The following is a 21,722-nucleotide window of genomic DNA, read 5'->3' on the forward strand; positions in this document are numbered from 1 at the left end:
GGATACTGTATGGCACTCTGCTTGAAAGGCTGTAGCAGTTCTCAACTCACAGGTAGGTATGAATTCTGAGGGGGAAAGAAAATTGACTAACAAATAATTGTGATAGATTCCAAATTGTCAGTGAGTGGCCTGTTACAAGAAACTAATTCCCAAAGTGACCATGCTATTCTGTACACAATCAACTATGGTTTGGAAAAGAAGTATGCAAAACAAGTGTTCTACATTTCACTGTACCTTTTTGTGCTGAGGGGATGTCTCCTAGTGCCACCTCCAGGACTTAGGAACTGAGTGTAATGTCCCAGACAGAAACTGCTTCCCTTAGAAGAAACTGTTCTGATGATAATGAATGGAATTCTGCTTCCATCCTCTTCACTGCAGTCTTCTCATTTTCCCTAGTACCTGCTGGATTTGCACTTGCATCATTTATATCCTGATAAAGATACAGCACTTGTGACTTATTCAGTACTTGGTACTTTTGGTCCAGGTGGTCAGACTGCAGTATCCCACCCCCTGACTGAACTAAAAGATAGGTAAGTCTCACTGCAAGCTGTATCTGGATCTGTAAATTTAAGTTACACAGAGCTGTAACACAAGCAAGACTTGGTAAAGCAATACCAGTTCCACAGCCTTAAGATCTCAATATTTTGTCAACAGAAGGCCACAGTGCAGGACTTACAGTTTTGGTTGGCAAGAAAAGAGTGATTTTGTTATTGCTAACTGTTTTTCAATTTGATTTCAGACAGCAGGAGACAAATCATGGATTCAACATTTCTGTCTGAAAATGGCTGTCTTGATTTGCTGCACAGTGATATCGATCCATCGCATCTGTATACTCAACTTGATCCTAAGTTATCTGGAAATGAAGAAGGTGACTTCTCTGCAGGTTAGTAAAACACTAAAAAATGTTAATGCTTGATTAGTTTAGTCATCATGCTGAAAGTTATTACCATCTCCTCTCAATTGCATAGCCATCTAACGGCAGTTTATCATGGTGGCTGAACAAAACACAGCAACACATGGTCTTATGATAACTTTGTTCATATCTGTATGTAAAATAGTGACTACTTCCAGAAACTATCATGTTTTTGAAACTACATGTTTACAGCTTCCTGCTCAGTGAGTCTAAGAATACATACTATAGATGTCATTCATCAAGGTGTGGGATTAATGTATTTGGTTTGGATATCGTTCCTGTAAGTAGTTTATTTGCAATTGTTCCTATTGTAAGCTGGTCAAATGTAATTGTCCACGTTTTTGTAGCTTCAAGGTAAAAGCTTTGAAAAACAGAGACTTTTAGGTGAGTTTGTGAGGAAGCCAGTCTGCAAGCAAACTAGCATTTTATTTCCTTCTGAGATCCTAAGGCATCAACTTTCATTAACGGTTTCCATTTTACAGCTTTTGGGGGCACAGGCCAATGATTTCATGATTCTGTGCTAGAGGAGAAAGCAGAAGGGCCAGGACACAAAGATGGTAGTTTCTTCATGTAAGTTCCTATAGCTAATCAGATTAGGAAGTTGCCCTGGATCTCAAACATTCTGCTCCTGAATTTGTGTGGAGGTTGTGGAACGTTCTGCTTCCCCTGAGTTTGCCAGCATAAGAGTATGAAAGTGAATGTGTGCTGCTAACTGTGTAGTGGAGCAATAAATGAGCTTATTTTAAATGACTGAGCTGGTCTGTGGGTTGAGATTGGCAATGAAAAGAGAACAACAGAAGCATGCCAGATATGAAGACCTATAGCTCTGCTTGATAGGTGTAAGAGATTACCAAATTGGAGGATATCACCTTGCATCCTTGCTTTAATGAGAGACCAGGGTCAGCAGGTACATGGGCAAATCAGTGGAGAACTGAGCACCAGAACCTGGAATCATCTTTGTGATTAATTATTTCCCAAGTTGAGCTTTGTTCTCTCAATTTCTGACTGTTAATAAAACCTGCAGGAGTGTTTCTTCACTCCCATCGTCTTACTTGCTCAGTGAAAGTAGGATGAGTTGGGGATCAAGGAATGGCTTTAGTCGTATCAGAGATGTTTCACTGTTTTGAATACTTCTAAGCCTTAGCAATGTCTGAGATGATGTAGATAAAGTAAATGTTGTCAGGACAAGGCACCAGTTATTGGAAGCTGAGTATCTCTGCTGTGAAGATGTTGGCATGGTCTCTGGTATGTTTCAGCCCTATTCAACTAGCAGCTTTACAGGCAATTTGTAGCAGTAGCTCGGGGGTTAGCATGGACCCAGCATTTTTCCAAACAAGGAGTCTTGGATGGTACCACAATATCCTGAAGAATAAGAAGGTTTAATAGTATTGATGAGTCTGGGCCATGTGCATAGGCCTTAATGGCATAGAATGGATTCTAGAACTATTTTATTTACTAGGAAAGATGAAGTCTCAGAGTTGAGCAAAAGTGTTGATTTCTGTTGATATATTACTGAGAGTTCAGTTCTGTTCCTGCTTAACCAACATAAAAAGAAGAGCCAAAGCCTTTTGCTGAAGTAACAAATCTGCCTTTTCTGCATGTACTGAGATCTGTTTTTTACTCCTTTGTTATGGTATTCATTGAACCAATGTGTTCTCGTTTTTGCTTCTAGATTCTGGATTTGATGCCAGTGACTATGATCAGTTCAATATGGATTTCCTGTATACAATAGAAAACAGTGAAAATGGGGATGAATTGGATCTCTGTTCCACCAAAGAAGCTTATGCTAGAATAGGTATGAAAGCAATTTTTCTTTTTTAAATCCTTGTTTTCCAGTCACTTGCTATAGCTATTTCTTATGAATTGCATTTTCAGTCTAAAGCAGTGGCATATACATAGTGTTCTGTTCCTCATGCATGGCAGATCTAGCCAGGGTACATAAACCTGCACTTTGTGGGGAAACAGATTAACAGTAGCTTGTGGTTGTTGGGGGAAAATCTCTCTATTAATGGCTCCTTCTGCTTAATACTTCCTGTCTCAACTTCTTCTTTTTCATTTTCTTAATTTCCTGAACAACAATTTACAAGAAAAACTTAATTTACCTCTGCAGAATTCTGTTAAAGAGGGTAAGCTTACAGGAGTTTTACTGTGAAATCACTGTGTGTCCTTACTATGTTTCTTCTTTCTTTTTTTTTTTTTTTTTTTGTCCCCTTCTTGCTAGCTGGATTAGCAGAATATGTGCTCCAAGATCAGCAGGAGATGCAGGTGGAAGACGCTTTTGGTAAGATTTATGTGGAAAAGATTAATTTTCTCCATTTTCTCCACATCCAGTGTTCTGGCTAACATCTGCACTGTACTTCATCCCCATGATTTGAACCGTAGTAAGGTTTTTATATATCTGGTATACTCTTCTTTCCCCCTTGAAACTGTATCCCAGGATTTTCATGGCAGACTTTGAGGATTTTCTGTATTGTTGCAGGCCTTTCTCAAAGATGGCAGTTTTGTCTCTGAGCAGTTGCCGATCACATCGCTATGGCTATAATGTGTGTACAGCTAGTGCAGTATATGCCCTCAGAGTCTGACTTATTCTAAGCACAACACAAGTGATATGCAGAAGTTCATTAAAGCTGAACCACCCAGAGGACTTATCATGCATTTAAGTTCTGTTCATGCATGCTCACTTCTGTCCAGGATGCAAAAAGCTGCCTGAGGAAGCATGTTAAATTTTACTTCTCTCCCTGATCAGTGCAGCAATGCTGTAGTATACATGTGGTAAATGATTCCTTCATTCAGTGCTTGACCAGAGATAATTGCTTGACTTTTTACTGTTCCCTGGTATGTTTAAAAATCAAGGCTTTTTGCACCTAATGTCAAAATTTATATTGGTTTTAGAGGAAACAAGATACAATATTAATGCTGAATTATTTGCCTGTAGAAGAATGGTACAGATAACTTCACAGTTCTTACAACACAAAATGTAATCTCGTAAAGGATCTAATCCTTTTAGTACCAAAAATGAGTAAATAACTTTGCTAGTACTGAGATTATGCTGTGATACAGCTATGATGTTTTATCCTTTTATCCATCATTAAAGCATTGAGAAGCGTTTAAGTTTTATTAGCCACTGAATTAATGGCAGTAGATTAATACCTCACAGTTCAGAAACCAACACAGGGTAACAGAACCTGCATTTAAAGCTCCGTGGGCTTTCTAAATCCTCTTGATCTGAATCTGTGTTTTATTGCATTTATTTGGAGCATGTTTAATCTTTGCCACCTTTTGGTATGTTTCTGTTACCTTTTCTCTTCCTATAATTTTTCTAGGAGAGCAAAGGCTGACATTTTTACATATTTTTAGCAGGGAACCTTATTTTGGATGAAATAGCAGCTGAAAACACTGAGATGCTTCCTGATGTAAAGGTGCAGAAATGTCACAAACGAAGTAAGTGAAAAACAGTGAGAGTTTGAAAGGCTGCACAATTTGAATCCTAAATTTGCATTTTGACACTTTGGTTTTAACCCAGCCTCAATGCATCTCTCATGTAGTTCTTCACTGATACAACCAGATGTGCTGCTTCTGATTTTGCTTACCCTCTGTGGGCTGGAGGTAAAAACAACTCCCACAAGCACATTCTTTACAATTTGCAGAACTTGTTGTCCTGTAACATTAAGTATGTTGTATTTCTTCCCTTCATCTGTGTGACACTGTTAACTTTGTTTTCAGTGACTTTCTCGCTTCGCAAGCATTGGCTGAACAATTCCCTCTTCAATATCAAGAGCAGCGCAAAAATCTGTACTGGCACAAAAATCTGTAGCCTAATTGAAACTTCACAGTCAGAGTGAAATAATATGAGGCTTCTCACATTTGTATTTTATATATTGGCCCCAAACATTCTGAAATAGCTGAATTGAAACTGATAACATCTCATTCTGCTTTAAAAGATTAAAATAAATTTCCATGGTGGAAACTTAAAGTTACCAAGCTGCTTCAATTTTTGTCATTTATCATCACTTCTCTTTCAGCATTCTTAGGCTCTGCAGAGAGTTGCTCTGATGCTTCAGAACCCAAATACAGGAAAATAGGTAAGTTGTTGGCTTAATAGGAAAAGATTATTGAACATATATTGCCTTATGTTCCAAAGTCTCATCCTCTGTTAGATATTTGATGATACAGCATCCTCATCCATTTTCATGTTTTTACTTCCAGCAGAGTAAAAATCATTGTAGAATCACATTCCTATGCATCTTGACTAATTTATGATGCAACAAATCTGTGCCCTCTTAATAGCAACTATTAAACTGCATCTTAGGACCAACTACATGATAGCCTGGGAACCTTTGGATCCTTACATTTCAGAAGCATATGTTCCTGATGTGTGATAGAAAAATTACTTCCCTAGCATCAGATGAGGCCTAGTTGAACTTCTCTAAATATGTCTAAAATCTGAGAGAAGAAAGCAAAACAGTGGAGGATTTGGTCAGGGTCAAATTTTGTTGTTTTTGTCACATATACCTTTTGTTTATGATGGGAAATGTGTCCCAGGCCATGGTTTGTTATTTCCTATATTCGATCCTCTTTGTTCTAAGCGTGTCACCTCCCAAAAATCTAGTCAAACATCCTAGTGAAAATAGTAAATGTGAAGAGACAGCTTCTTGGCCCAGCCCATGCTATACAGCTCTTTAAACCAAAGTAAGCATGAGAGAAAGGGAAATGTCAAGGTGCTGCATGCTGTTTGACCACCTACATGGCAGTACCTGCGGCCAGCAGACAGGCTGAAACTTGTTTCCTAGGTGTAAACTGGTGCTAGAATACTTAGTCTGGAGCCTAAATGGGTGTCTCAGGCATAGATAAACCATCAAAATACTCTTGCAAAATCCATGTGAGAGCAACCATCTTTGGGTGAATATATTATACTGTGTTTTGAAGTGAGGTATGTATTATTGTATGTTAGCACGCTTCCTGAGAGGAGCTCTGACTGTATGAAACCTGATTGGCTGTGTGCATGTCAGGGTGGGCAGCCAAAACCAGCATGTGTAACCTAGAGAGACATGCAGAGAATGCTTGGATTATGGGACTGCATCTCAGCAAAATTCAGCCTGACAATTGCCCAGCAATACTCAAGGAACTGGTATAGACTGGAGGAAATCCATCGAGAATACACACATGCACTGGGACTGTGACCCAAGCTGTTTTTCCAATGTTTGTGTGGATTTCAGGAGGAAGGAGGGAGACTGAGCCTCCGTTTATGCCACACTAACAATGAGAGTTTTCATTAAGGAAATGATACATTAATTCCTGATTTAGAAAGAAAACCAAACCAGTAAAAATGTCTCATCCTACAGGATTTGCATTTCAGTCTACAGTATCATCACAGAACTATCAGGTGCTTTGTAAAGCTGCACCTATCCTTTTCTTGACAGGTGGAAAGTGCTCAGAATATTATCAGTCTCTACCTTACTGGCCCATTGAGGGTGCTGAGGGAAAGAATATATATGTAAGGTAGTATACGTACTGGGCTAATTGACAAAAAGATGAGCTACATAACAAAATCAGGAATTTATTTAACCTGTCATAAAATGAGTGTCACAGAATGATCCTGCAAAGGGAAATGCATCAGGTCTTCAGAAGTGTAAGAACATGTGCAGTAAAGAGGCTAATGCGTACTGAAGTTCAGAGTGGTAAGCCAAGGATGAGATTCTTTCAAAGGAATTGAATGGAATTCATCTTTAGATTTGCCCAGCTGTTTGCAGCTAGCTGTAAGAATACCTGATCTCCTCTGACTATATCAGTGCAGCAATACTTACATGGGGAGTATATTTCAGAAAGCTATTGTGAATTGGTTCTACTTTTGGAAAATCAAAGCACAGCTGATCAGAATCAAGTGGTTTATGGTATCTCTTGAGACCTCTTCTTTGGCCCCCTTAACTTTTAGCAACGAAATAACTTTCTTCTTTTGGTTTGCCTTTGTTTTTTTTTCTCAAGTGGAAGTCCCTGCAGTGTCTGCAGGGAACGGCAGTTTCCTTACTATGCCTCTGAACACCCATCCAGCTAGCTCCACCTCACTAACTAACCAGCACATGTCCTTTTCTCTTCTTGCTGCCGATGTGTTGGAAAGGAGTTTCATAATTTCTGGTATGTACAGTAGAGCTACAGGTGTGCACCTGTACATGGGTTGATTTATACAGGGGGAAAACTCTCTTATAAATCTGGTTATTGACCATGAACAATGGTGGGGTAAACAAGCTTGGCAGCTGATTCAATCGAGCACTGAAAGTATGGCACTCACTAAAAGAATGAAAAATATTCGAAGGAAATTAAAAGCCCCTAATGAAACAGTGAGTCTTTCATTTGACTGGTGAAGTGCAGGTTAACAAATAAGAGAACACATTTATTTGCTATATGCTAATCTAAATAACTACTTGCTTGTATTAAGAATAGGAAATCACAAAATTTTCATTCCTAAACTTTGGGTTAGTTCCTTTCATCCAGGGGCTATCCAGAGGACAATTGTATTTGTAGTAGGAGAGAAAAATCTAAGTTGGAATTTTGTTTGTAAAACCTGAATACTAACCCAAGTGATGGGCTGTGTAGCCGCCTTGCCTTGACAACGTTGAGTAGCAGGGGGTGCTCATAGTACACTGGCAAGTGCTAATGACAAAGACAGAATGCAACACCTTTCACTGTTAAATCTATGCTGGAAAGGAACCAAAAAGTAGTGGATATGTTAGAAGTCTTGAAGTATGTAATGATAGCTGAAATAGCACAAAGGAGCAAAAGAAATTCTGTCACGCTTAGAGAAGCTCAGAACTATGGCTGATTAAATTGCAAGCACTGTATCATCAAAAAAAATTCCTAGTGCAGGTTCAGAAGGAGGATCCTTGCTAGCTGCTTGTACAAACAGCATGATGTGCAGTTATGTGGGAAAGATGTAGTGCAAGGGATGGTTAAATTAATTCAGGTGCACAATATCTATACATTTCCTCTCTTCTGGGTCTCTGGTCCATACATTTACAGATTTTGCCTTAGGCACCATTTGTTATATTAATAGGATTTCTCTTTAGACTATCAAAACCGGTAGTTACTAAAAGCTGGGTAATCCCTTGTATTTCACATTCATAGTACCTGTTAAGATTTTTTGAATAATGGATTCTGTGGACTTCATGTGAGCCTATGAATTCTGGTTCATTAACTCTCCACTGGGAATATTTGCCCAGAAGCTGCCAGAAAGGATATTTTCTTTAACTTGAAAACCTTTAGAAACCAGGAGCCTTTAAAAACAGAAGAGTTATTGCTCTGCACTCATTTCAGGACCTTCAGCACCTCTGATTTCAGAGTGTCTATCTGTTGGCACGAAAGGGAGCCAAGAAAACGCAGGCTTTGCAGATCCTCCTCAGCAGATACTTGGCTTTGTTCTTGGAAACGGCACATCTGATGTTCTAATATATCCAGGTGAGAGCAATACGCTTTTACTCACATAAATAGGCAGAAAGTACTGGAAAGTCAATACTGTCAACAAAGTATGAAGTTCCTTCATTTCAGATACTGACAGTTATGATAGGCTGAAAACTATCACTTTTTTTCTTGCCATCACTGACTTCTCCCACTGAAACATTGATATCCCCAAGTTTTCTATTTAGTTCATGTGCTACATAGAGAGCAAATTTGTATGTATACAGTACTCTGGATTGGGAGAGGGAGCAGATTGCTTCTGTCCAAAGCCAATTTTCCCCTTTGGGCTTTACTCATATTGACCTTATTGAGGAAAATAAAAATTAATGGTATTTCTTTGTATTGTTCACTGGCTGCTTAGTCTAGTTCAAAATACAGAGCAGATAAAGGGTTGTAGAACTAAGGATGTATGCTACGAGATGAAGTCTTCTTGTCCAGTTAAACAATACAAAAGGCTAGTGTGCGTCATCAGAAGTGGAAGTTGTGCTGGTACTGGCATGGCCTGAGCATCTTAAATGCTTGGTGCTGGAAGCCATATTGCAGTCAGTTAAAATGGAACCTCCAAAGCCAAAATGATGACTCAACTAAGCAATACAGAAGCATAATATACAGAAAGTCTTATAAAGAAATTGGAGCTTTGGTCAGGGTGTAACAGTCCCACATGTGGTATGAAGCTTTCCTCAGACGCTTTTCTTCCAGCCCTCAGAGAACTGTTACAACAGAGAGTTTGATTTCAGTGGGTGTTTAGTTTCTGGCCTTGCGGACCCTGGTAATTATTGCTGCTTGCTACAGCGTTCTGTTGCCCTCTGGTGGCAACAGAGCCCAAAATAGCATAATTTTAAAGTGGGGATTAACACGCAAATACCCATGGGTTTGGGGAAATACTTGTACTTTATATATACTGTTTGTGTGAACACACAATACTAATAATTCCAACTGATTTACAGCAGCACAACATTATATGCGTATGTCACAAACATCAGAATTCCAAATGCAGCAGAAAAATTATCACTTTAGCTATCAAGTCAGTTTCTTTTCCTTTTTAGAAAATTGTTAACATCTGATTGATTTGACCAATGCTGCTTCCCATCTAAATATCTAATTACAGTTTTTCTTGGTTTTCCGTTCTGTTGTGTTTATTTAATAAGTAATAAACCAAAACGAGACATTTGCCTGAGAACAGGCATGTCTCCTTGTTATTTAATATCTTCAGTAGATTTTTCTTCTACAAGGAGGCGAACTCTCTCTATCAAATGTATTCTTTCACTGGAAAAAGGACTTGCTTATTAAAAGTCTGAGACTGCTTCCCTGCTAGAAGCAACCCTGAACTCTAACCATTCCATCTATTGCTGGCATGTGGGGTAGGAAATAGTTTTCAGATCTCTGAAACTTTATTTTGTTTTTTAAATAACTTTCTGTATCAAGATGAACCAAATATCATGGTAATAAACAATTTGTCCAAATCTAGGTAGATGAACCTGTTGTAGTTTGGGGTTTTGCCCCACATCTCTGCTAAGTGTGGTTTCCACAAAACTATCGGTGAAATTGGGTTTGTTACAGCCTCTGTCAATTTAAATTCTGTCCTGTGTCTGCAAAGTTTTTCCTACCAAAAGTTTTGTCAGAATTGATACTGTCACCACGAGTCTGTAGAAAATATGCTTTCCCTGAAAAATTCCCAGTTATGTGTTCAGCAGAGAGGTGGCTCATCTGACCAAGTGCAAAAGATTGCAGTAGTTTGAAAACAAGCAGGCAAAAATAAAGAAAATTGGACAGTGACAGTACTTCATCAGGAAGAGCTATGGGTAAATTCTGCAACCAATAGTAATTTCTCTGTGACTTTCATCCTTAATGCTTGGTTACAAGATGTGGAATAGTAAAAGGAAGCTATTGCTTCTGATGATATAAAGAAGACCAGTGTGTGAACATAAATTTATGCAAACCCCTGACCTTTGAAAAGAACAAGGGATGTCACCTTGTTATGATACGTCTTCTGCTTCTTACAACACTGGAACAGCTGTCATCTTGTGTGGTGTCATGCTGCCTGTGACAGTTCATGTCAGCTGAATTGTATGGCTGAGGGTATTTTTCCTTTCCCTTGTAAAATAAACAAGACCGCTCTTTCTCTGGATGATCCATACTATATATGTTGCAATGAACTTGAAAATTTGCATTAGTCTTGATGTTAAGATTAGTAAAGCTGCATCAGTGACTATCTAGGTGTCTTCGTCAAGTATATTGTTTTGGTTTTTTTCAGGTTTAGAAATGCTCAAAGAAGTCCAAGTTCCCATAATTCCTTCTGAAGAACCTCTCAAAAGACCAAGTGAGTTTAGATCTCTTGTACTTAAAACTTCTGGAGTTTTTTGATTGTTTTTTCTGTCTTTCATTGCATAAAGAAAAGCTACTTGTAGGAATTGTCATTCAACAGTTTGTGAAGCTGTTCCAATTTTTTAGCACAGTTCCTGTTTTTAAGATGTTAGATTTGTCTACCTCTATATATCTAGCTGTAGTACCTACCTAGAAGGTCAGTGTACCTAGCTGGTTATATCATATGTGTGGATACCTCCAAAATTTTTCATTTCATGGTCTAAAGGTGTCTATTGTGCCTGTACTCCAAATTTAAGTACCTGCAGTTGCATGGGATAAATCCAAACATAGGCTCTTTACAGGAACTGGTATATTTTGACCATATTACAATTATGTACTTAAACCACTAATGTTGTAATTTGCGAACAGTTTTCTGGAGTTTATGTGTGCTTTCTATTTCTTTAGAGCCAGTGGAAGCTTTCTGTACATCACTTAAGCATTATTTTCAAGATGTCTGCAGATCTGTGGCCATGGAGCGTGAAGTAGCTCTTGATCACTTGTTTATCGATGGGACACTTGTTCAAAGCCAAACTGAAACCAAGAGCGGGAAGAATAGCATAAAGGCAATGGAAAAGGAGCTGGTAACATGCAGTCTGCAAGGGAAGGAAAAAGCAGCCCTTAAAATAAGCCAAATATTTCAAATCCCAGGAAGTAAAGATTTAGAGACTAGAGTGATTGTGGTGCTGGCAAAAGCAGGAATGGGCAAAAGCATTCTTGTTCAGAAGATCTGCCAGGACTGGTCCAATGGAGAATTTTCTCAATTTGAATTTGTGTTTTGGTTTGACTGCAAACAAATAAGCTTGCCTGAGAAGCAATATAGCCTGAAGGATCTGCTGCTTGAATTTTTTGTGAAACCTCAAGAGGGAAGCAAAGAGATCTTTGAGTATATCTTGCAAAATCCTGCTGAAGTCCTTCTGGTTTTTGATGGTTTTGAAGGGTTGCACGATCATGAGAATTTTCTTCGTTGCTCAGCCAGCCAGCCTGAACAAGACTTGTGTACTATAAAGGAGCTGCTTTCAGGGCTCATACAAAAAAAGATACTCAATGGTTGTACTTTATTACTTACAGCAAGACCAAAAGACAAGGTGTACCAGTGTGTGTCCAAAGTGGATAAGACTATTGAAATAACAGGATTTTCCCCTCAGCAGAGAGAATTGTACATAAGCAAATACTTTGAAGGATTACCCTACAGTGATAATGCACTGAAATTAATCAAGGAGTGTGAGTACTTGTTCAGTCATTGTTACAGCCCTGTTATGTGTAGATTTGTTTGTTTTCTCTGTGAGACAGTACTTGAAACGGGAGATAAGTGTCTTCCTTCAACTCTTACTACAGTCTTCCTGAAATTTCTTCAGCAGAAGATAATACCTATGCAAGCAGATGCTGCAGCCATGCAAAATCAAGAAAGTCTTGCTACGCTGGCCCGTATAGCCTGGTATCTTGGAGAAAAGCACCGAAGTGCCATAAAAAGTGATCTTCTTCCTTCTAAGGAAGTTAAAGAGTTTGCTCTGAAATACGGATTTTTCCTGCCATTTGCATTCCCCAAACATTCAGATGGAGGAGAAGAGGCATTTGGGAGCACATTCGCTGATTTTGTCATTCAGAATTTCTTGGGTGCACTTCACCTTACATTAGCAGAAGAGATCAAGGATAAAAGTCTAACAAAGTACCTGTCTTTTCCATCCAAGAAGAAAAAACCTTATAATTGGTTAGATTTAGTGCCTCGATTTTTGTGTGGATTGCTCTTCCTCCAGGATGACCCCTACTTCTGCTCCCTTTCAAATAAGATTGTAAAACAGTTGATCAAGAAGCAGAAAACACTGTTGAAATGTATTAGAAGGCTGCAGATAAATGAGCTCTGTCCAGAGAGGTTACTCAAACTCTTACAATGTATTTATGAAACACAAAGCAGTTATCTTTTGCAGCATGTGGCCTTAAGGCTCAAGCCAGACCTGTCTTTTTTGGATGTAGTTCTAACACCACCTGATGTCCATGTACTGCACTCTATTTTAAAAAGGTCAAGAAAAGAGTTTTCCTTGGATTTGCGAAACAGCAGCATTGACATGCAAGGCCTGAAAGACTTGGTTGGCCTGAAGAATGTGGCATCGTTCAGGTCGGTCATTCTTTGTAGATAGTAGTGTCATCCATAGGACTGTATGACTCGTTCATGCAACAGCAGCAATCATATCTGTTGATTTCACTTCACAGGGCCTCCCTCAGTGACACAGTCAGGCTCTGGAAGTCTTTAGAAGAGGCAAAAGACTATGAACTGATGAGAGCATCAACAGAGAAATTTGTTCTTGATCCCTTTAAGGCAAAGACAATGAAGGATGTCAGTGACCTTTCAGACCTTGTGGATATACAGAAGAAGATGATCAATTGGTAGGCTCATTTATGATCTTAATATACTAGTGATTTAAGAAAATGGGGGTTTACTGACAGTGCTGGAAAAGTGGAGTCCTCTGCTTGTCCAAAGGAAAAGTGACTAAGGCAGTACAAGCTCTTGTATCATCTCAGGGTGTTCTCCTACCCCAATATGTGGTGGTTGTCAGGGCAGGGAGAAGCAATGACAGCACCATGCAGAACATTTATCAAAACTGCCAATAAAAAAAGCCGGCTGTCATTTTTTTCTTCAGATTCCTTTTTAATCTCGGAGTATGCTGCTATCTTCCAATTGCTTTCACTTACACAACTTGGGCTGATTTTTCTCCCCTGTAGCACCTGGGCCATAAATGAAGGCTTGTTTTGCACCAGTCACAAATGACCTGAGTTGGCCCTTTAGCTCAGGAGGTAAAAGTTTGTGTTATGTGAAAGCCTGTGTTTCATCCCTGCTCATGATGTTGCATGGGGACTGGTTGCAATTAATAGCATGCATAAAGAAAGTATTTTGGTTGTTTTTGAATAGAAATGGGGACTTCCATTTTAACATGGGCAGAATATTTTGATTAAAATATATGCAAATTTTATGTTTGACAGAAGACACGATTAAGAAGAATGTGTTTTTAAGTTCTGTTGGAAAAAGAGCAGATGACTGCACTACAAAAGGTGCGGTCATTTGAAATTTATTTCAATCTGAAAATTGGAATGAATTGAATGAAGAAAGGTTGGAGCAGGAGTTATTCTGAAATTTCTGGTTCCTCAGTTAATGCAGAAGTGGTTTATTTCTTGTAAAAGTTTACTATGAATTTATATGTAAAGCGCTGTTTTGGTTGCTAAAATATTTATCATGCTCTGGTTCTGCTGTGATGTTTTTAGTGTGCAAGATGCATCTGGTTGCAGCAGCTATGAAATTCCTGCCATCAAAAACCTCAGGAAACTAGAATTTGCGTAAGTAATACACTTCTCTGTTGATTGATAGATGACTGCATTTAAGACTCAGAAGAATTATGGATATTGGCTACAGTCATTGAACTGATATACAATTAGTTTATGGTAAAGTATTAAGTAAACCCCATTTATTGCTATTTTGCTTTTCTCAACTAGATATATTAAGTTATGGCCTGAACTCACAAAACCTAATTTCTGGCTCCTGCTATGATACAGATTAACATGGTTTGATCTATTTTGTTTGATTTTCACTACAAGATAGCTCCTTATCACCAGGTGCAGGTCTTGTGCCATAGGGTATAAAGTATCTTGACTGTGATCCAGCTACCTGGGAGATACCTTTTTTTCCCCAGAACTGCTCAACATTTTTATCAGAGTCTTCTGATGTAATTTTCTGACCTATCAGAGCTTAGGCCATGAGAGAATAAGGTCAGAGAATGCTTCCCAAATAAAAAATTTATCACTATTTTCCTGGAAGAAAGAAGATTCGCTTGGAAACACTGACTTTAAACATGAGGCGTAGTAACATTTCTTCTTTCCTACAAACTGTAAGCAGCTTCCAAGGCTGTTCTACTGCTTAAAGTTCCCTGCCATAGTGTGTGAATTAGTTTGGGCAGAAATGGCACCAGTGCAATGGCGTACTCTCATCGAGTCTTCATCTGTTTCCTGCTCTTCACATCTGACCCAGTCTAGAGGGTATGCTTGGCCTCACTTCTGATTTCATGCTGCTTTCCCTTCCTGTTTCCTCTCCTACCTTCCATTTATTTTAATTTAATTTTTTTTTTTTTTGTTAAAATTCCAATCCTTTGACTAGGCTGAACTTGTTCTGATACCAAGGAAACTCCAAATAAGAGCTTAATGTCTGAGGGACAAATGCTTGGAGCTGGAATATTCCATTTAAGCTTTAAGCTGCAGTAAGATGTTGATCTTAAGTTAGTCTGAATTGCCAACAGCTTGGGGGGGGGATATATAGAGAGATTTTTTTCATGTAGATTATTAAGATTATAATACTTAAAAAAAAAAAAAAAAAAAAAGAAAGAGAAAAAACCCTGGAAAAATAGAAAAAGATCAAAAATACAAGAATCTAAACCAGGTAAGATGAGTCTCACAGAGTAAAAAAAAAGTGGCAAATGCATGTTCTGCTGCTTCTGTGCAAGCAGCTCTGTTCTGTCTGATCTTAGCCTTGTGGGGTTCTCATCTGGAGGCTTTGAAGCAGAAATCCTTGCTGCAGATGGTAGGGAATGGCTGTTTCAGAGGACTGTAAACTGGCTTGCATTTGGGTCTGCAGGGGAAGAACTGAAAAATTCATAACTTCTGCTGTTTCTGAGCATGTGAAAAAGCTGCTGCATGTCTGTATTTCTTTTCTTGCAGGCTGGGTCCAGTATGTGGCCTTCAGGGATTCTTAAAACTCGTGGAAATTCTTGCAGCATTTCCATCACTGCGGTATTTAGAGTGAGTAATGCTAAAGATGACATTTGCTAATGTTGCTCCTCAGCAACCCATGACGATGGGGGAGCCAAGAAGACCACTTGCTTTGAAACAAACTAACATAAAAACATTCAGAGAATACAGCAGCAGACTAAAAGCTAGCACTCTTCATCCTCCCTTAAAACACTCGGTAGTGGTTTGATACCCTTTCAGTCACTCCTGTGTGTTTCTCAGTGGTTAAAATCATGTGGGAAAGGTTTTCCACAGAGCCCCACTGGGTGCTCTCCCCTCCTGCCACAGCACTACCTGCATATTACTTCTTCATTCAAGCTCCATTATATGCCTGAGCCTCAGGCTCCCTCATGGTGAGGTTTCTGAGGGACTCACAGTAGTGTCTGCCACAGGAGAGAACAGGCTCCCTCTGGAACCAGAAGCAGTGTAAATTTAGGGGTTAATTTCAGTATTCGTGCCAGTGCTGTGCACCTTCCAGTGTCAACAAACATCCTGAATGTCTGGTGGAATTTGTAAGAGATTGAGCTGTGTGGATTTGATTCATATAAAAGGTATAAAAAAACCATACTCAGCCAGTATCTGCTTTGGTTCTGCCCATGTATCTTCACAGAGCCTTTGTCCCTTCCTTTACCAGGAGCAGTATTAGAAATAGGATTTTAAGAATTCCAGTTACTCTTCATTGTCTTGTATCCATGACAAACCAGCTGTCTGAATTTTAAGCTGCTTTAGGCTAGAAACCATTGTAGCAACAATAGTCAACATTCTGCTGTCGTCTCGTGGGAAGATTACCGGGTTTTGAGAGGGCCTTACTGGTTCAGCTCATGGGACATTTGTCTGTATTGTATCTAGTGTTTCCATGATACTCTGGGAAAACAATAAAGCTCGAAAACTGGAATAAGTTCGATGTATCTCAGCATTACCTGTCATACTAGAGGGGATCCAGTATTGTGACTGTAAAACTCTTTCCATCTCAATACCTGAATGAGGAAGAACTTCACTTCTAATACTCCCTATCTGGAGAAGGAGCTGGTTAGGCAGAGATTTACAGTGTCTGCTGCATTTTCAGTTCCATATTTTTGTGTGCACAGGAAATCTTATTTCAGCATAGCTGGAACACAGCTATTTCATAACCATTTAAATAATCTTGCATATCAAAGGAAATGGGTCAAGCCATTCAACTAGTAAAAAAAAATAAATCTTAGGCTGTAAATTTGAGAAGCAGAAAGCTGCTTATTAGGGAAGCTGTAATTTGTGTGATGCTTCTTCCTGATTGAGGCTACTGCAGAGAAGGATCTTCTCAAGATAGATAGAGTGGTCTCTGAGGTGAATAAACCACAAAAATTTAGATTAAAAGGGAAGCTAATTCTCTCATTGTCATCACCCAGCCTTGATGCTCTGAGTGAAAATGGCATAGGAGATGAAGGAGCAAAGAGTCTATCTGAAGTCTTTCCAACCCTGACATCACTGGAAACATTAAAGTAAGTGCAAGGTTAACAATTCTGGGAAATTTTGAAAAGAAGTAGATTAAACCTAGAGCCTTAAGGGACTGTGTGTTAACAATTACGGGCCCAACTAACCCATGGGGATGGAAGAACAACGAGTCTATGGACATAATCTACATTCATTAACAAATAGGTTAATCCTATGGCAATTTCTCATTTCCCTTCAAGGCCTGTAATTTATTGTTTCCCTGTATTTGGTCTAAATAGACTGTCCAAATCATACATAAAAAGACATAAGAAAAATAATTGTCTCCACATCGTAATAAATCAGAATAAAATGTGCTCAACTAACAAAGTGTTCTCACTTACCTACTGTAGCTTATCACAGAATAAGATAACTGATGTGGGTGCTGAGAAGCTAGCTACAGCTCTTCCTTCCCTGTCTTCATTAAAGACACTAAGGTAAGTAGTTGTGTCCTGTTCAGTTGTTTTATACAATATACCTCACTATCTTTGCCAGAAATTGCTGAATGTAAAGCAATTATGTACACTGTGCAGCAGCCAAGCTTTTGACTTCATTCCTGCATAAAGCCTTTAGAAAGGAGAGGAGAGGGATGTATGACCAAGCATAGACGTATGGAAGGGTATCTCAGGAATATAATGAGGACTGTTCTGATTCTTAAAGCCAATCAGTAATACCCACTTATGTACAAATGTGCACCCAGGGCCATGATCTGCTGCAAGCTTATGTGGAGCTTACTAAGCCCTAAGCCAGCAATAAGGTGGTGTGTGTTTGCTGATATGGGACCCGTGATCCGTCCCATTTCATTAAAATATCTGGCATAGGCCTGAGTGAAGTGTCTCAGTAGGGAATGCAAGAAACTGTGGTGTGCAATTCTGGAATAATATGCTCACATGTGAATCTTTTGAATGCTGTACCCCAGATATTTGAGCTTCATTTTCTTGCAGATTTTTAATTTGATCTAATGTAGACAGAAATGTCCCATTATTCATTAGGAATCTAGACTTGGTTTTGCTGTAGCTGTGCTAGCTGAAGAAGGATGTTGCCATTTGCCTTACTTGATACAGAAAACTGTTTTAAAGTAACTGCAATTAGATAAGGATAAATTGAAAGTTAAAATGTACCAGCCATTTCTGAAATTCCTTGATCTAATATATAATCTGTTTACATTATCCATTATTCAGTTGTGACTGTACCACTTGGCTTTTCTGCAGCTTATACAACAACAGCATTTGTGATTTTGGAGCAGAAAATCTTGCCAAAGTTCTTCCTGCAATGGCATCTTTGAGAGTACTAGAGTGAGTATGAAATCTTTTGAGATGGCCCAGGGAAGTTTACTTGCTTGGATAATGAACATTCAAATCTTCTGTGCTCAGGATAAAGGAATCAGAAATTGAGGAAGAAAACTTTAGGGAAATTTCACAGGCAAAATGTACTTATGCAGAGTCCAGATAGTGGTTAGAAAGGATTAAGGATAAAAAAATGAAAAGAATCTGGCTTAAGATGGGAGAATAGGATCATGGGGAGTTGGAGAAGGACCTTGGGTACACAGAATAAGGAATCCCTCAGATGAACTAACTGAATAAAGTTCCTGTTTGACATTTTGAGTATTTTATTAGAGGTTTTTTGAATCAAGGATCTCTTTCATTATTTTTCTTTTCCCTTTTCCCCTCATCTGCAGATAAGCCCATATGGTATTTTTTATTTTGAATAAATGTTTGATTACACCACTACATTTTGTGATCTGCTTTAACAAAGTTGGGTTTTTCCTCAGAGTTCAGTATAACAAAATAACTGGTGCTGGAGCCCAGCAGCTGACTGACAGTCTGCGAAAATGTCCCCATATAAAGAAATTGGTGTAAGTTTCTTGATACGCTGTTTGCTCTGTCTTCATTCTGTACATTTGGTTAGAATTCATGCTAAAGCTGTGTTCTGCATTTGTCACTTTTATAAGAGGCACAAAAAAAAGACATCAAGATACAAAAGCAGTTACAGACATGTTAAGAACTTCTGCGGCTTCAGCTGCATTAATTCCCATCATCCCAGGCAAGCAAGCTTCTTCTGCTTTAACCATAGTTTACATTGAGCCTCTTTTTATTATCTTCTACCCTCCCCCAGAGTGTGTGACCTACTCTGTGCTGCAGGACTTGTATTTGAATGAGCAGCCATCATTACAGGTTAAATAGACTGAAGCTGCCAGTACACATTCAGAGGAAGGGAGTTTGATAGTAAGCTGAAGAACAGTTATGGAGACAGGACTGTAGTGTGTCCTGTAACTAGAGTGAGCCAGGTTTTGGAGGAGTGAACTGCCTTCTTCTAAATGAAAATGCATTTTCATTTGTTCCATAGCTTAAATACTTTTATTGAATGATATTCAAAAGAAACAGGCAACTTAGCAACAAAATATATTAAAAAAAACCCAAACACAAATATACCAAAACCATAAAAAAACCTGAAGCAAATTATTATTCTTAAAATCTCTTTCCTTTCTGAATTTGCCCTTACAGGATGTGGAATCCCACCATTCCCTATGGAGTTCTTGAACACCTTCGGCAGCTGGACTCTAGGATCAGTGTGTAGATTCCAGATGATCAGATGATAAAGGTAACATAAACTCTGGCTCCCTGAGACAAAAAGATTTGTTTCTGTGGCAGCTGTTGATTATTGTCTCACTGGCAGCAGGCACAGTAACAGCACCAACGTATACATGGCTGAGTAAAGAGATGCTGCCCTAGAGTGGTACAGATCAACATCACATCAGGTCCATTTCTCCCCACTCACCTTGCACACTCTCATTTTGCTGGCACAAGCACTAGCAGATTGCAAGAGCTGCATCACCAAGAATGGACTTCTAAAACTCTTAGTTCAGGCTTGTTTAGCATCCGGCAGCTGGCCTGCTTACCTCCTCTTTTCTGTTGTTGAAAATTATATATTCCTGTGTACTTGTCATGTTTAATAGATGAGTTCTGTGCTTCTTAGAGATTGTTTTGTGTTGGATTTTAGTAAGTTCTTTCACTTCTGTTTAGTACAAAATCCCCAATAGCTGCTTGTCTCACTATGAAGCTGGGCCTATACTGTACTCGGAGCAAACTACTAATTCCTGCATGTCTTGTTCTCAGCCTGGTTTGTGTGGGTTTCTGCTATTTCTGCTAATTTTCTGCTACGTGCTTCCTCTTAAAACTACACACAATGCATCAGTGAAATGGTTGCAGTGAAGAATGAGGAGCCAGAATCAAGCCAGACACAAGATGCCCTCCAGCTTTCTTATCTGAAAGAAAAACACATTGCAAAGTGATCACCAGCTGTTTGGCTGTGGCTTGCATGGTCCTGGCACTGCTGCAGTTGGCAGTGGCTCCCTAAACTATGCAGTGAGCCAAGCTTTTGCATGACTCTGCTCTCAGTGCACTCATCACCGGATATAGACTGAGCTGTACATATGGCACTGATGAGGCTACGGGGTGTGGAAGACTCAGGTGCCACACCACCTTCACACTAGCCTGATACAGCAGGAGTAGAAAATTGTAGAGATCCTTAATAGCCTACAGTATAGCTAACTCTGTCCTGTTCAATAACTACAGCTACTTGGGAAAGGACACACTTGGTATATGAACACTGTCAGAAAACCTTACAAAAGCAAAGCTTTCTTTAACCTCCTGTGTCAGTCATTCGAGGAGAGCATGCACTAAATGTCTGAACATGTGGGTCAGCTCCCAAGTGACCTTGGTTCTCCTCTGGACACAGAGCAGTGGCAGTCAGTGGTAGAGAGCTCTGTCCTGTGAAAGTCGGTGGTTCTTGGATATTGATCAACTTTCACACCAAGCAAAAGATGTGTTTAACACAGTTCTGCATGAACAACCCCTTGCATCTCTCTCCACTGCTGTTCCATGTTTGCAGCATGTGCCTTTGGCACCAGTCACCACTTTAGTATCTGAGTATGTGAGGAAACACTCTTCTTCATTAGCACTGAGGACAAGTAACAGCAGGAACTCTGGATGCTCTCTCCCAAACTTGAAACATCCAGTATCTACCAGTCGCTGTTGTCTGTTTTCAGAGCATATCAAATATATGGTTTTGGTGATGTTCATCGTGTATAAGCTGATGGGCATACCCCTTATACTTTGTTTTCATCATTTCACAGGTAACAAAGCAGAGGGGAAGGTGTCCTCTGTATGTTCCCATCTTTTTGCTGCTTTATGAATTGGTGGCTGATTTTCATGATGGTGACAAGATGAAAAAGGTCACATTCAAGCTTCTGAGTGATGCTTGGAGTGGGTGAATGACGGAGTTAAAATTTTTTAAGGGTCATTTAAAATGCTACTCAAAGACCCAGTTGTGTTTCTACTGAAGCGATGAAAAGTTAAGCAACATCACATTTCAAAGTTGAAAAGAGCATCTGGAACTTGTGATCACCATTAAAGGTGACCAGGAATCACCAGGATACTACAGTATAAAATTTCATCATCAATTCATCAAAGAATAGACTGCAAGCTGCTGGACCTGCAACAGTGACAGATCAAATCTAGGTGTTTTCTGGTGTGAGTGGTAACTACAATCAAATTTGGTTTGATTTTGGACTTCCAAAGCTCCATGTTACAGATTTCACTTGTCTGTCTGGACTGATTTGAAGCATTAGTGTCGGGAGCATAAACAGAAATGATCAGTCTTAGAAAACAGACTGGGATTGCAAGATTATCCACGAGAATCTCAAAGTGGCTCTTTTCTTGATGCTAATCACCAATGCTCCCTTAAGGGATAGAAAAATATT

The 21,722-nt window shown here is 39.2% G+C and overlaps 1 protein-coding gene across 2 annotated transcripts; it reads left to right on the forward strand.

Moving 5' to 3' along the window:
* Positions 1-21,722, forward strand: LOC308220820 (MHC class II transactivator-like). 2 transcript variants are annotated; one of them, XM_080617300.1, is made up of 19 exons: positions 1-52; positions 740-883; positions 2,586-2,708; positions 3,135-3,194; positions 4,271-4,354; positions 4,936-4,995; positions 6,896-7,045; positions 8,222-8,362; positions 10,617-10,682; positions 11,132-12,839; positions 12,935-13,108; positions 13,982-14,053; positions 15,425-15,505; positions 16,879-16,971; positions 17,314-17,397; positions 18,172-18,255; positions 18,732-18,815; positions 19,465-19,561; positions 21,096-21,722. In XM_080617300.1, exons 1-18 carry the CDS (start codon positions 10-12, stop codon positions 19,535-19,537), a joined length of 3,324 nt encoding a protein of 1,107 aa, XP_080473426.1. In that variant the 5' UTR covers positions 1-9; the 3' UTR covers positions 19,538-19,561; positions 21,096-21,722. The 2 variants fall into 2 exon arrangements, with proteins under 2 accessions (XP_080473426.1, XP_080473427.1); XM_080617301.1 differs by lacking the exon at positions 1-52 and adding an exon at positions 451-530.

Source organism: Psittacula echo, assembly GCF_963264785.1.
Source record: "Psittacula echo genome assembly, chromosome: 5".
Lineage (NCBI taxonomy): Eukaryota > Metazoa > Chordata > Aves > Psittaciformes > Psittacidae > Psittacula > Psittacula echo.

Bases quoted from the DNA above. Each gene is read 5' to 3' on its own strand.
- LOC308220820 (XM_080617300.1), top strand. From the start codon at position 10: ATGGCACTCTGCTTGAAAGGCTGTAGCAGTTCTCAACTCACAG. The intron at 13,109-13,981 runs GTAGGCTCATTT...TGATGTTTTTAG, and splicing joins CAGAAGAAGATGATCAATTG to TGTGCAAGATGCATCTGGTT. The intron at 17,398-18,171 runs GTAAGTAGTTGT...GCTTTTCTGCAG, and splicing joins TCTTCATTAAAGACACTAAG to CTTATACAACAACAGCATTT.